General features: G+C 47.8%; 1 protein-coding gene across 49 annotated transcripts in view; it reads right to left on the minus strand.

Annotated features, from left to right (window-relative positions):
- Window positions 1-16213, minus strand: part of LOC118376256 (adhesion G protein-coupled receptor L1) — a 326381-nt gene that overhangs the window by 108964 nt on the left and 201204 nt on the right. For all 49 annotated transcript variants that reach the window (XR_008136747.1, XR_008136723.1, XR_008136709.1 and 46 more), the window contains 2 exons: window positions 13857-14070; window positions 7190-7299 (listed from right to left, as the gene is read on the minus strand). Coding sequence is in view for 2 of the 49 variants with exons in the window: in XM_052519291.1 (XP_052375251.1) it covers window positions 7190-7299; window positions 13857-14070 (324 nt within the window). In the remaining 47 variants the exon portion in view is untranslated. The remainder of the gene's footprint in view (window positions 1-7189; window positions 7300-13856; window positions 14071-16213) is intronic.

Below are 16213 nucleotides of genomic sequence, written 5' to 3' on the forward strand. Positions count from 1 at the left end.
TAAATGATTTTATTTGAATGCTTTTCTGGTTTTTGTGAAAATGTTGCCTGTTGAATGCTAACGCTAAATGCTACGCTAGCTATCAATACTGTTACACAAATGCTTGTTTTGCTATGGTTGAGAAGCATATTTTGAAAATCTGAGATGACACAGTGTTGTTAACAAAGGGCTAAGCTTGAGAGCTAGCAGATTTATTTCATTTAATTTGCGATTTTCATGAATAGTTAACGTTGCGTTATGGTAATGGGCTTGAGGCTGTAGTCATTATCCCGGATCCGGGATGGCTCGACGCAAGAAGTTAATGAGTATAGTATACTCATTAAGTATACTATACTAGTATAGTATGGTATAATAAGGTATAGTTTATACAGTACACTCAGTATGTGTTGATAGAAGCCAGTTGTGAAGCAAGCCTTGACAGAGTGAATCTGTGTCACAACAGTTTGTCTTGCTCTGTTCTGCCCAGTGAAGACAAAGTGATGTCTCTGTAAGGGCTTGCAGGGTTTTTGGCACTGTGAGATATGACTTGACTTGTTGGCTGTTATGTTCTGCTGGCATGCTCACACATCCTACCACACACATTAACACACACACTAACACACACACAAACACACACACTGGCCGCCTCTTCTGAGCTCATCTGACAGTGCTGTGTCGACTCAGCTGCTTCGCCTGTCACCTCCACGTTTCAGGTGGCTGGTAACACAAAGCACTGTGTGACATGCACACAGAGGATCCTGTCACACACACAAACACACTTGCACACAAACAACCACACACACCCACACCCACACCCACACACACACACACACACACACACACACACACACACACACACACACACACACACACACACACACACACACACACACACACACACACATACACGTGTCATGCCTGCACACATCATGCCAGCTGCCAACAGCGGCCCTTTAAACACCCTCCCTCTATCCCTAACCCCTATCCCTCTCCCGTTAAGTAGAACCAAACAAACAAACATATGTCACCCATAAAGACACCAAAACACCCTGCATTCCTAGTGAGCCATGAAAGATGGGGCATTACCAGAGCGATTAGCAGCAGCAAATTCAATTAATCTTTGCAGAGGGAGAGGGGTAGAGAGCGGGAGGGAAGGTACCCCCCTCTCCTGGTAATTAATAGAAGGCCAGTTAGTTGCCACTAGGTTTGGGATGAGATGACCTTCTCCTGGTAATTAATAGAAGCCCAGTTAGTTGCCACTAGGTTTGGGATGAGATGACCTTCTCCTGGTAATTAATAGAAGGCCAGTTAGTTGTCACTAGGTTTGGGATGAGATTACCTTCTCCTGGTAATTAATAGAAGGCCAGTTAGTTGCCACTAGGTTTGGGATGAGATGACCTTCTCCTGGTAATTAATAGAAGCCCAGTTAGTTGCCACTAGGTTTGGGATGAGATGACCTTCTCCTGGTAATTAATAGAAGGCCAGTTAGTTGTCACTAGGTTTGGGATGAGATTACCTTCTCCTGGTAATTAATAGAAGGCCAGTTAGTTGCCACTAGGTTTGGGATGAGATGACCTTCTCCTGGTAATTAATAGAAGCCCAGTTAGTTGCCACTAGGTTTGGGATGAGATGACCTTCTCCTGGTAATTAATAGAAGCCCAGTTAGTTGCCACTAGGTTTGGGATGAGATGACCTTTTCCTGGTAATTAATAGAAGCCCAGTTAGTTGCCACTAGGTTTGGGATGAGATGACCTTCTCCTGGTAATTAATAGAAGCCCAGTTAGTTGCCACTAGGTTTGGGATGAGATGACCTTCTCCTGGTAATTAATAGAAGCCCAGTTAGTTGCCACTAGGTTTGGGATGAGATGACCTTCTCCTGGTAATTAATAGAAGCCCAGTTAGTTGCCACTAGGTCTGGGATGAGATGACCTTCTCCTGGTAATTAATAGAAGCCCAGTTAGTTGTCATTAGGTTTGAGATGAGGAGGACTGTAACACTGAATCTAATTCACTCAGGATCTATTTATATTCTGGTGGCAGAGCCTGACAACACGTAGCGTGGTGCGGCGGAATGCGGCGCGGGTGGGGAGAACTAACGTGTATGTGTGTGTGTTTGCAAGTCTGGTCTGGCCCACAGCCCATCCCTGAGGGAGAGGAGAAGACTGACGGAGGACTGTTCTAATTGGCTCGTCTTTCTCACTTCAGACAGCCAAGACTTTTCATCACGACGCGATCAGGTTCCAATTTTCTCATAACCCCCTCCACCCTCCTTCCTTCAGATCCAATAAACAAGCTTCTTTAATAGAAGACGGGAATAGGAAAAATGCAAGTCAGCAGCTATTTAATCATCACTTTCAATTGGCTCCGGTGTGCAGTCAGAGGGAAATGTCTGGTCTGGAATAAGAGAGAATAAGAGAGGACGGAAGAGGAAACTATTTATTTATAACCCAGGACCAGATCACCACCTAACAACAAAACAATACCAGAGGAGACCACATAAAGTAGAACATAGCAACCAGGGGCCACTCAACCTGACCACCACAACAAGTCAACTCACATCTCAGGGCTATATTCAGAGAGAGAGATGATAGAGGAGACTGAAAGAGGACATGATCTCACCCAAAGGCTGCAGGGCAAAAGAGAGAGAGAAGAAGAAAGATAACACAGACTAGAAAACCTTCCCAAACAGCAAAGGTCACAGTTATAACTTTTACTGTTGCGATGGTAACAGGACTCAACCCTGAACTACAGTATATATCTAGAGGCAGGTTAGCTGAGGGCCTGTGAGCGCTGAGCAGAGGAGGGTCAGAGTTCAACGTAATCTTAAGGGGGCACAGCCAGCCAAGTAGGACAGCTCCCCTAGAGGCCTGGAGGCCATGCTGCACTTTGTGTTGCACTTGGACAGTTGAAAGTGGAGTGTTGGGACAACTCTTACAGGTGACAGTGGAGTGTTGGGACAACTCCTACAGGTGACAGTGGAGTGTTGGGATAACTCCTACAGGTGACAGTGGAGTGTTGGGACAACTCCTACAGGTGACAGTGGAGTGTTGGGACAACTCCTACAGGTGACAGTGGAGTGTTGGGACAACTCCTACAGGTGACAGTGGAGTGTTGGGACAACTCCTACAGGTGACAGTGGAGTGTTGGGATAACTCCTACAGGTGACAGTGGAGTGTTGGGATAACTCCTACAGGTGACAGTGGAGTGTTGGGACAACTCCTACAGGTGACAGTGGAGTGTTGGGACAACTCCTACAGGTGACAGTGGAGTGTTGGGACAACTCCTACAGGTGACAGTGGAGTGTTGGGACAACTCCTACAGGTGACAGTGGAGTGTTGGGACAACTCCTACAGGTGACAGTGGAGTGTTGGGATAACTCCTACAGGTGACAGTGGAGTGTTGGCACAACTCCTACAGGTGACAGTGGAGTGTTGGGACAACTCCTACAGGTGACAGTGGAGTGTTGGGACAACTCCTACAGGTGACAGTGGAGTGTTGGGACAACTCCTACAGGTGACAGTGGAGTGTTTGGACAACTCCTACAGGTGACAGTGGAGTGTTGGGACAACTCCTACAGGTGACAGTGGAGTGTTGGGATAACTCCTACAGGTTACAGTGGAGTGTTGGGATAACTCCTACAGGTGACAGTGGAGTGTTGGGACAACTCCTACAGGTGACAGTGGAGTGTTGGGACAACTCCTACAGGTGACAGTGGAGTGTTCGGATAACTCCTACAGGTGACAGTGGAGTGTTGGCACAACTCCTACAGGTGACAGTGGAGTGTTGGGACAACTCCTACAGGTGACAGTGGAGTGTTGGGACAACTGCTACAGGTGACAGTGGAGTGTGTTGGGACAACTCCTACAGGTGACAGTGGAGTGTTGGGACAACTCCTACAGGTGACAGTGGAGTGTTGGCACAACTCCTACAGGTGACAGTGGAGTGTTGGGACAACTCCTACAGGTGACAGTGGAGTGTTGGCACAACTCCTACAGGTGACAGTGGAGTGTTGGGACAACTCCTACAGGTGACAGTGGAGTGTTGGGATAACTCCTACAGGTGACAGTGGAGTGTTGGGACAACTCCTACAGGTGACAGTGGAGTGTTGGGACAACTCCTACAGGTGACAGTGGAGTGTTGGCACAACTCCTACAGGTGACAGTGGAGTGTTGGGACAACTCCTACAGGTGACAGTGGAGTGTTGGCACAACTCCTACAGGTGACAGTGGAGTGTTGGCACAACTCCTGACAGGTGACAGTGGAGTGTTGGCACAACTCCTACAGGTGACAGTGGAGTGTTGGGATAACTCCTACAGGTGACAGTGGAGTGTTGGGACAACTCCTATAGGTGACAGTGGAGTGTTGGCACAACTCCTACAGGTGACAGTGGAGTGTTGGGACAACTCCTACAGGTGACAGTGGAGTGTTGGGACAACTCCTACAGGTGACAGTGGAGTGTTGGGACAACTCCTACAGGTGACAGTGGAGTGTTGGGACAACTCCTACAGGTGACAGTGGAGTGTTGGGACAACTCCTACAGGTGACAGTGGAGTGTTGGGACAACTCCTACAGGTGACAGTGGAGTGTTGGCACAACTCCTACAGGTGACAGTGGAGTGTTGGGACAACTCCTACAGGTGACAGTGGAGTGTTGGCACAACTCCTACAGGTGACAGTGGAGTGTTGGCACAACTCCTACAGGTGACAGTGGAGTGTTGGGATAACTCCTACAGGTGACAGTGGAGTGTTGGGACAACTCCTACAGGTGACAGTGGAGTGTTGGGACAACTCCTACAGGTGACAGTGGAGTGTTGGGACAACTCCTACAGGTGACAGTGGAGTGTTGGGACAACTCCTACAGGTGACAGTGGAGTGTTGGCACAACTCCTACAGGTGACAGTGGAGTGTTGGCACAACTCCTACAGGTGACAGTGGAGTGTTGGGACAACTCCTACAGGTGACAGTGGAGTGTTGGGACAACTCCTACAGGTGACAGTGGAGTGTTGGGATAACTCCTACAGGTGACAGTGGAGTGTTGGGACAACTCCTACAGGTGACAGTGGAGTGTTGGCACAACTCCTACAGGTGACAGTGGAGTGTTGGGACAACTCCTACAGGTGACAGTGGAGTGTTGGGACAACTCCTACAGGTGACAGTGGAGTGTTGGGACAACTCCTACAGGTGACAGTGGAGTGTTGGGACAACTCCTACAGGTGACAGTGGAGTGTTGGGACAACTCCTACAGGTGACAGTGGAGTGTTGGGACAACTCCTACAGGTGACAGTGGAGTGTTGGGATAACTCCTACAGGTGACAGTGGAGTGTTGGCCCAACTCCTACAGGTGACAGTGGAGTGTTGGGACAACTCCTACAGGTGACAGTGTAGTGTTGGGACAACTCCTACAGGTGACAGTGGAGTGTTGGGATAACTCCTACCGGTGACAGTGGAGTGTTGGGACAACTCCTACAGGTGACAGTGGAGTGTTGGGACAACTCCTACAGGTGACAGTGGAGTGTTGGCACAACTCCTACAGGTGACAGTGGAGTGTTGGGACAACTCCTACAGGTGACAGTGGAGTGTTGGGATAACTCCTACAGGTGACAGTGGAGTGTTGGGACAACTCCTACAGGTGACAGTGGAGTGTTGGCACAACTCCTACAGGTGACAGTGGAGTGCTGGGACAACTCCTACAGGTGACAGTGGAGTGCTGGGACAACTGCTACAACCTGCAAAGAGAAAAGAAAGCGACATCGGAAGATAAAGAGAGGGAGGGAAAGAGATGAGATCAATGGGAGAGTGAAAGAAATGTGGCAATGGATAAAGTGTAGAATATAAAGAGTTGTAGAAGAACGGCATGAAACCAAGAGAGAGAAGGTTGACAGAGAAGGAGAGATGAAAAAATGCGATATTGACATGGAGATATGTTGAGAGGAAGAGAGGAGTGTGAGAATTCAGAGAAGAGGTCAGGGAGTTGTTGATGTCGGTTTTGCTTTCTTCAGTTCCTGTACTCACGGCTCCCTGAAGGAAAAAACATAGACATTCACCCACAGAGTATCTCTTACCCACCTCTTCCCTTCATCCCTCCCATAGTCATCAATCACCCTCCCCCTCCCCCACACACACCACACTTCTGTCTCTCCCCAGTGGAGGGGGATGAGGCGGCAGCCCCCTGGAATACTCCTGCACAGTGAGAGGATCAATGCTGAGAGTAATACTACATGAGGAGGAGGGGACACTGTCTGAGCAGAGATTTTCACATGACTGAGGCTCCACACAACACCAGAATCCTCACCCTGTCTGCCTGTGTTCTTGTGTTCTTGTGTGTGTGTGTGTGCTTTAGGGTGTGAGTGAGAGTGTGTGAGAGACAGTGTGTGACGTGGATGTGTGTTTCTCCGTGTGTTTGTGTATGTGTGTGTGTACATGTGTTTGTGCGTGTGTATGAGCAACAGAGCGCGTGCATAATGTGTGTGTACGTGCGTGTGTGTGTGTCACACCTGCCACGGAGATGTGAGCAGCACCCGAGGGAGCCGGCAGCCAGTTACCATGGGGATATTGAAATGTGCACATCTTCAGGGTCATGTGGTCTAAAATAAGCCCTTTGCTGTTTGTGTTAACATTGTGGGATGATGACACAGACACAGTCTCCTGCCTCCCAGTCTCACTGTGGACAATGTTCACTGTTCTTGGAGATCAGAAGGACCACTAAGATATTTGGCACCAGATAAAGCAAACTATCAGGCCCAGGGGTCAACGTGTGTGTGAGTGTGGTGGTGTGTGTTACCGCTATGATCGGCAATAAAGGCTGACCCCTCGCTGTACTGCTGTATGAAGTGCTTATCTGCCATGGTGTTTGTGGAGCACCTTCCCCGTGTGAAAATCTCTCTCAGCCTCTGGAGCGTTGCACTGTCAATGGAGAAAAAGGGTTTAGTGCTGTGTGTGTGTAGGTGTGTTTGTTTGCAGGTGTGTGTGTGTGTGTAAGAGAGAGAGAGAGAGCAAGAGCGAGAGAGCAATGTGTGTCTGTCTGGTCTGGTCTTGGTCTGTCTGTTTGTGTGTGTGGCTGAGTGTGTGAGAGAGAGAGTCTGTGTGTGTTGGTGTGAATGCCAGTCAGTTGCTGAGAGGGCTGAGAGGGGTTAGCTGGGGGAGAAGGGGGACGGGGATGGGGGGTGGGGAAGGGGGTGAGGGATGTGGGAGATGGGGGGTCTGGGTACTCACTGTAGGGGACACACTCGTACTGTATCTCCAGGTACTTGTAGGTCCCTGGGCAGGGGTCTGGGAACACATCGGACCCTGCCACCACCACACACTGGGTACGGTTATTACACCTGTCCCACAGAGAGAGAGAGGAGAGAGAGAGAGAGAGAGAGAGAGAGAGAGAGAGAGAGAGAGAGAGAGAGAGAGAGAAAGAGCGAGAGAGAGAGAGAGAGAGGGGGAGAGAGAGAGAGAGAGAGAGAGAGAGAGAGAGGGAGATAGAAAGAGCGAGAGAAAGAGAGAACATCAAAAGGAACACAAAATTCAACATAAAAAATAGGATCTGGCTAAAAAATACTTGAATCAGTCATAGAACCCATTGCCCTTTATGGTTGTGCAGCCTGGGGTCTGCTCACCAACCAAGAATTCACAAAATGGGACAAACACCAAATTGAGACTCTGTATGCAGAATTCTGCAAAAAACATCCTCTGTGTACAACGTAAAACACCAAATAATGCAAGCAGAGCAGAATTAGGCCGATACATGCTAATTATCTAAATCCAGAAAAGAGACGTTAAATTCTACAACCATCTAAAATGAAACAATTCCCAAACCTTCCATAACAAAGCCATCACCTACAGAGAGATGAACCTGGAGAAGAGTCCCCTAAGAAAGCTGGTCCTGGGGCTCTGTTCACAAACACAAACACACCCCACAGAGCCCCAGGACAGCAACACAATTAGACCCAACCAAATCATGAGAAAACCTAAATATAATTACTTGACACATTGGAAAGAATTTACAAAAAAAACTAGAACGCTATTGGACCCTAAACAGAGAGTACACCGTGGCAGAATACCTGACCACTGTGACTGACCCAAAATGAAGGAAAACTTTGACTATGTACAGACTTTGCTATTGAGAAAGGTGGCCCACTGAAGGCAGACCTGGCTCTCAAGAGAATACAGACGATGTGCACACTGCTCACAAAATGAGGTGGAAACTGAGGTGCACTTCCTAACCTCCTGCCCAATGTATGACCATATTAGAGACACATATTTCCCTCAGATTACCTAGAGCCACAAAGAATTTGAAAACAAATCCAATATCTACTGGGTGAAATTCCACAGTGTGCCATCACAGCAGCAAGATGTGTGACCTGTTGCCACAAGAAAAGGGCAACCAGTGAAGAACACACACCATTGTAAATACAACCTATATTTATTTATTTATATTTATTTTCCCTTTTGTACTTTTTGCACATCATTACAACACTGCCTATAAATAAATAATATGACATTTGAGTGTAATGTTTACTGTTAATTGTGTATTGTTTATTTATCTTTTGTTTATTATCTATTTCACTTCCTTTGCCAATGTACACATATGTTTCCCATGTCAATAAAGCCCCTCAAGGATCCGCCCCTTTTCTACATTTTCGCCTAGAATGACGTACCCAGATCTAACTGCCTGTAGCTCAGGACCTGAAGCATATTCTTGGAACCATTTGAAAGGAAACACTTTGAAGTTTGTGGAAATGTGCAATTAATGTAGGAGAATATAACACATTAGATCTGGTAAAAGATAATACAAAGAAAAAGACATGTGTTTTGTTTTATTTATATTGTACCATCATCTTTGAAATGCAAGAGAAAGGCCACAATGTATTATTCCAGCCCAGGCGCAATTTAGATTTTGGCCACTTTTGCAGCAGTGTACGTGCAAAGTTTGAGACTGATTGAATGAACCATTGCATTTCTGGTCTTTTTTTTGTGTCAACACTGCCCAAATGTGCCTAATTGGTTTATTAATAACTTTTCATGTTCAAAATGATGCACTCTCCTCAAACAATAGCATGGTATTCTTTCACTGTAATAGCTACTGTAAATTGGACAGTGCAGTTAGATTAACAATAATCTAAGCTTTCTGCCAATATCAGATATGTCTATGTCCTGGGAAATGTTCTTGTTACTTACAACCTCATGCTAATTGCATTAGCCTACGTTAGCTCAACCGTCCCGCGGGGGACCCACAGATCCTGTGTACATTGAAATTGAATTGAAATTCAATTGAGAGTGAGAGAGAAACATGGGAACAGAGAAACAAACTAGACAGAGGAGAGAGAAGAGAGTGATGAGAATAACCTGCCCGCTTGACCCTATCCCCTCCTCTCTTCTCCAGACCATTTCCGGAGACCTTCTCCCTTACCTCACCTCGCTCATCAACTCATCCCTGACCGCTGGCTACGTCCCTTCCGTCTTCAAGAGAGCGAGAGTTGCACCCCTTCTGAAAAAACCTACACTCGATCCCTCCGATGTCAACAACTACAGACCAGTATCCCTTCTTTCTTTTCTCTCCAAAACCCTTGAACGTGTCGTCCTTGGCCAGCTCTCCCGCTATCTCTCTCAGAATGACCTTCTTGATCCAAATCAGTCAGGTTTCAAGACTAGTCATTCAACTGAGACTGCTCTTCTCTGTATCACGGAGGCGCTCCGCACCGCTAAAGCTAACTCTCTCTCCTCTGCTCTCATCCTTCTAGACCTATCGGCTGCCTTCGATACTGTGAACCATCAGATCCTCCTCTCCACCCTCTCCGAGTTGGGCATCTCCGGCGCGGCCCACGCTTGGATTGCGTCCTACCTGACAGGTCGCTCCTACCAGGTGGCGTGGCGAGAATCTGTCTCCTCACCACACGCTCTCACCACTGGTGTCCCCCAGGGCTCTGTTCTAGGCCCTCTCCTATTCTCGCTATACACCAAGTCACTTGGCTCTGTCATAACCTCACATGGTCTCTCCTATCATTTCTATGCAGACGACACACAATTCATCTTCTCCTTTCCCCCTTCTGATGACCAGGTGGCGAATCGCATCTCTGCATGTCTGGCAGACATATCAGTGTGGATGACGGATCACCACCTCAAGCTGAACCTCGGCAAGACGGAGCTGCTCTTCCTCCCGGGAAGGACTGCCCGTTCCATGATCTCGCCATCACGGTTGACAACTCCATTGTGTCCTCCTCCCAGAGCGCTAAGAACCTTGGCGTGATCCTGGACAACACCCTGTCGTTCTCAACTAACATCAAGGCGGTGGCCCGTTCCTGTAGGTTCATGCTCTACAACATCCGCAGAGTACGACCCTGCCTCACACAGGAAGCGCGGCGCAGGTCCTAACCCAGGCACTTGTCATCTCCCGTCTGGATTACTGCAACTCGCTGTTGGCTGGGCTCCCTGCCTGTGCCATTAAACCCCTACAACTCATCCAGAACGCCGCAGCCCGTCTGGTGTTCAACCTTCCCAAGTTCTCCCACGTCACCCCGCTCCTCCGCTCTCTCCACTGGCTTCCAGTTGAAGCTCGCATTCGCTACAAGACCATGGTGCTTGCCTACGGAGCTGTGAGGGGAACGGCACCTCAGTACCTCCAGGCTCTGATCAGGCCCTACACCCAAACAAGGGCACTGCGTTCATCCACCTCTGGCCTGCTCGCCTCCCTACCACTGAGGAAGTACAGTTCCCGCTCAGCCCAGTCAAAACTGTTCGCTGCTCTGGCCCCCCAATGGTGGAACAAACTCCCTCACGACGCCAGGACAGCGGAGTCAATCACCACCTTCCGGAGACACCTGAAACCCCACCTCTTTAAGGAATACCTAGGATAGGATAAGTAATCCTTCTCACCCCCCCCCCCTTTTAAGATTTAGATGCACTATTGTAAAGTGACTGTTCCACTGGATGTCATAAGGTGAATGCACCAATTTGTAAGTCGCTCTGGATAAGAGCGTCTGCTAAATGACGTAAATGTAAATGTAAAATGTAAAATGAATGAGGACATTTGAGAGAATGACAGAAGGGACAAAAGAGAGGCAGATAAATGTCCTTGGGGCTAAAGATGGAGGGAAAGGGGGTCATTTCAAACTAGACGAGATCATGTGACAGCTGGACCTGAGGGATGAGGCGATGGAGGGATGAGGGAGGAAGAGGGGGAAGAGTGCCGTAAGAGTCTCCCTCCCCCGAAGGCTTGTGAGTGTGAGCAATTAAAGGTGAGAGAATGGGTGGGGACTGGTGCTGCTAAGACAGACAGACAGACAGAAAGACACACACACACACACACAGACACACACACACACACACACACACACACACACACACACACACACACACACACACACACACACACACACACACACACACACACACACACACACACACACACACACACACACACACAGACACACACAGAAACGCACACAAGGCAGGGAAACATTAAATTGCACATAACACCATCATAATTTAAGCAGCTCAATGTATGCTCCCTCACACACTCACACTCCCAGCACACACACACTTCCCTTTTCTGCATATAATCCCCCCTCCTCTATCCTCCTCTATCCTCCTCTGTCTTCTATCCTCCTCTATCAATCTCTGTCCTCATCTATCCTCCTCTGTCTTCTATCCTCCTCTATCAATCTCTGTCCTCCTCTGTCCTCCTCTATCGTCCTTCTATCCTTCTGTCCTCCTCTATCGTCCTTCTATCCTTCTCTGTCCTCCTCTATCCTCCTTTGTCCTCCTCTATCCTCCTCTGTTCTCTTCAATCCTCCTCTGTCCTTCTCTATCTTGCTCTATCTTCATTTGTCCTCCTCTGTCCTCCTCTGTCCTTCTCTATCCTCCTCTGTCCTCCTCTATCCTCCTCTATCTTCATCTGTCCTCCTATGTCCTCCTCTATCCTCCTATGTCCTCCTCTGTCCTCATCTATCCTCCTCTGTCTTCTATCCTCCTATATCGATCTCTGTCCTCCTCTGTCCTCCTCTATCGTCCTTCTATCCTTATGTCCTCCTCTATCGTCCTTCTATCCTTCTCTGTCCTCCTCTATCCTCCTTTGTCCCCCTCTATCCTCCTCTGTCCTCTTCTATCCTCCTCTGTCCTTCTCTATCTTGCTCTATCTTCATCTGTCCTCCTCTGTCCTCCTCTGTCCTTCTCTATCCTCCTCTGTCCTCCTCTATCCTCCTCTGTCCTTCTCTATATTCATCTGTCCTCCTATGTCCTCCTCTATCCTCCTATGTCCTCCTCTGTCCTCATCTATCCTCCTCTGTCTTCTATCCTCCTCTATCGATTTCTGTCCTCCTCTATCGATCTCTGTCTTCCTCTGTCCTCATCTATCCTCCTCTGTCTTCTATCCTCCTCTATCGATTTCTGTCCTCCTCTGTCCTCCTCTATCGTCCTTCTATCCTTCTGTCCTCCTCTATCGTCCTTCTATCCTTCTCTGTCCTCCTCTATCCTCCTTTGTCCTCCTCTGTCCTCTTCTATCCCCCTCTGTCCTTCTCTATCTTGCTCTATCTTCATCTGTCCTCCTCTGTCCTTCTCTATCCTCCTCTGTCCTCCTCTATCCTCCTCTGTCCTTCTCTATCCTCCTCTATCTTCATCTGTCCTCCTATGTCCTCCTCTATCCTCCTATGTCCTCCTCTATCCTCCTCTGTCCTCCTCTATCCTTCTCTGTCCTCCTCTATCCTCCTCTATCTTCATCTGTCCTCCTCTAAATCAAATAAAATTTATTTATATAGCCCTTCGTACATCAGCTGATATCTCAAAGTGCTGTACAGAAACCCAGCCTAAAACCCCAAACAGCAAGCAATGCAGGTGTAGAAGCACGGTGGCTAGGAAAAACTCCCTCGAAAGGCCAAAACCTAGGAAGAAACCTAGAGAGGAACCAGGCTATGTGGGGTGGCCAGTCCTCTTCTGGCTGTGCCGGGTGGAGATTATAACAGAACATGGCCAAGATGTTCAAATGTTCATAAATGACCAGCATGGTCGAATAATAATAAGGCAGAACAGTTGAAACTGGAGCAACAGCACCTTCTCTGTCCTCCTCTATCATCAAATCAAATCAAATGTATTTATATAGCCCTTCGTACATCAGCTGATATCTCAAAGTGCTGTACAGAAACCCAGCCTGAAACCCCAAACAGCAAGCAATGCAGGTGTAGAAGCACTATCCTCCTCTGTCCTCCTCTATCCAGCTTTAGCATTATTTCTCTCTTTCTGCTCTCTCTCTTGTTCATTCTCCATTTCTCTCCACGTCACTGCTGCACTCTCTTTATCTCCACATCAGTGGTTCACTCTAGCCCGCGCCCGCTCCCTCCCTCCATCCCTACATCAATCCCCTTCAGATCTCTCCATCCCTCCATTCCTACATCAATCCCCTTCAGATCTCTCCATCTCTCCATCCCTCCATCCCCACACCAATCCCACTGTCCTCCTCCAGATCTGTCCATCTCTCTCTCCCTCTGTGCTTCCCTCCATCTCACCGGTAGCACCCTCTCCCTCCCTTACATGTGTGATGGATAGCAGGGAGAGGGCTGCCATAGATCAGCTCTATGAGGAGGCAGATGCTAAGCACAACCAGAGTGCAGCTGCAGGCAGCCACACTACAAACACATATCTCACTACACATATACTGCATGCACTCGACTTTACACACTAACAGCACATAAGATTAAAAAAACAAGCAGGACAGAAAGACACACCCACCCTGGGTGTCCTATGTCTTCTTATTTATCTTACACACACACACACACACACACACACACACACACACACACACACACACACACACACACACACACACACACACACACACACACACACACACACACACACACACACACACACACACCCAACCCTCCCACCTCCCCATACGTACCTCTGTGACATGATCTTGAAGGCGTCAGGCAGGTAACACTGCACGTTCTCCATTTGGAAGGGGTCAGCGTCACAGATCTTGTCGTCCGTGCGGCCGTAGTTGGCCGTCTCAATCATGATGACATCACTGCCAGGGCAGCGCAGCTCGATGGGGTATCCCTCGCACGCCAGCTCTCTACGCATCAGGCCGAAGGGCATCGCTGACCGACTCAGAGCTACAGCAGAGAGAGAAAGAGAGAGAGAAGGAGAGAGAGAGAAAGAGAGAGAGAGGAGAGAGAGAGAAAGATAAAGTGTGTTATTGACAATGTAAGTGCATGGTATGAAATAGGAGGGAAATCATACAAACAAATGGCAGACATACCACTCTCTGTAGAATAACAGAAACAGAAATAACATAAAGCAAATGGCTAGGTAGAGAAAATGCTAGTCATCATGTACAGTAGCAGAAAGAAAGGGCCTAAGAGCAGAATTTGTATTTTTACATAGCAGTTAGAATGTAACATAAACACAATGAGACCATCATCTCAATTCACAGAGGACACAACTAAAAACAGTGTAGCCAGCCTCATAGACAGAGAGTGCAAGTGGACGTTGAATCCTAAAATAGCACTTCCAGACCAGGCCTGCCTCACAAATGGCACCCTATTCCCTATAGTACACACATTATTTTTAATAGGGAATAGGGTGCCATTTGAGACACACCCCAGCTCTCCCAATCATGATATTTACCCACTTTGAGAGGCAAACTGTTCAACGTTCTGGCTTGTTCCATTAACAGACTCCCACACACACAGCCAGCAGCTCAACCCCCACCACTCGGACACGCACGCGTCTGACGCACAGCTCTGAAATAGAATGTCCTCATGTCTGCCTTCCAGCCGACGTCAACATTACACCTGAGTAGGGCTCACCTCCATACGGAGAGAGGGAATGAGGGAGGGAGATGAGAGAGAGGAGGAGGCAAGAAAATGAATTGAACAGAGAAGAGAAGAGGGCCTAAGAGAGGGAGAGAGAATCTCACCCTAGCCTCAGGCAGGGCCTCTCTGTACGAGGGCTGGCAGGCCCCTAGGCTCCCTCCCCCCACCTGTGTCATCTGTCCGTTTGCCATTTGTACGCCCACTCCATGCAATCAGAAGACTGAGAGGGCAGCTAGGAGAGAGAGAGGGGGCAGCCAGGGTAGCGGGGGTTAATCGCTGTGCCAAGGCTGAGAGGGCCACAGACATGCACAGAGAGACACTCTCCATCTACTCCATCTCTCTCTCCCTCTCCTCCATCCCCCTCTCCATCTCTCTTCATCTGCACAAGTAGGCTTTCTAGCGGCCTCTGCATTCAGTCCTTCAACAAATTCCGTCCTACTCAGCTCACCACAAAATGGCTGCAGCCTTGGCATGTATATAGATTTTTCTATTGTGTTATTGACTGTACATTTGTTTATGTGTAACTCTGTGTTGTTTTTTTCTGTAGCACTGCTTTGCTTTATCTTGGCCAGGTCACAGTTATAAATGAGAACTTGTTCTCAACTGGCCTACCTGGTTAAATAAAGGTGAAAAAATGCCTCACTATATTGTCTAAGCATGTCTCCCTCAATAAGTCTGTCTCATTCTACCTCTTGATGTTTCAATGGTGCCGAAAGCTAACTAAGCTAACTAGCTTTTAGGCGGACTAGTGTAGCGTAGACTAGTTTGCATGGTCGGCGTAGTGACGTGGAAATGCTTGCTACTGAAGCTGAAGTTTAAATTCTCTGACAGTTAGAGACTCATTAGCAAGTGACTTATTTTGATAACGTAAAGGCTTTATAATTCCTAACGGTCATGTTAACTGACTGTTACATCTAATAGAACAAAACATATAAGATATCCTAAGCCTGTGTTAACCTCAGAACTTATTTTCAGCATTTATCCCAAATAGGAATAGCAAACGAACCAGAGGTAGAAAATTATCATTCATTTACGTTATTTAGGACTACAAGCTGGCAAGTGCTATTGTCGACTGTACAGCACGCTGCGCTATAACTCCACATGGGTTGAATCCCGGCCAAAGTCCCATTGCCCATTCACCCATTCCTCTTTTCATATATTTTACTAATGCAAGACAAAACACGCAAGCTTTGAATTTAACACACCACTTTGAAAGTGAGAGTATCAACATTTCACTGGGGTTTCTGATGGATTGTCATCATTGTTGAGATTGTTGCATTTTAGTGACTATATCAGGTTTTGTTAAGCGTGAATTTCAATGCTTCTACACCAAAGTGAATCATTTTGCAGCTTACCTAGTGGACTAACAGTCAGAGCTCAGAGGCAGAGGGATGAGATGGCAGGGGAGCTCTCCCTGGTGATGAAGGACAGTCAGTACATA

Source organism: Oncorhynchus keta, chromosome 5 (assembly GCF_023373465.1).
Source record: "Oncorhynchus keta strain PuntledgeMale-10-30-2019 chromosome 5, Oket_V2, whole genome shotgun sequence".
NCBI lineage: Eukaryota > Metazoa > Chordata > Actinopteri > Salmoniformes > Salmonidae > Oncorhynchus > Oncorhynchus keta.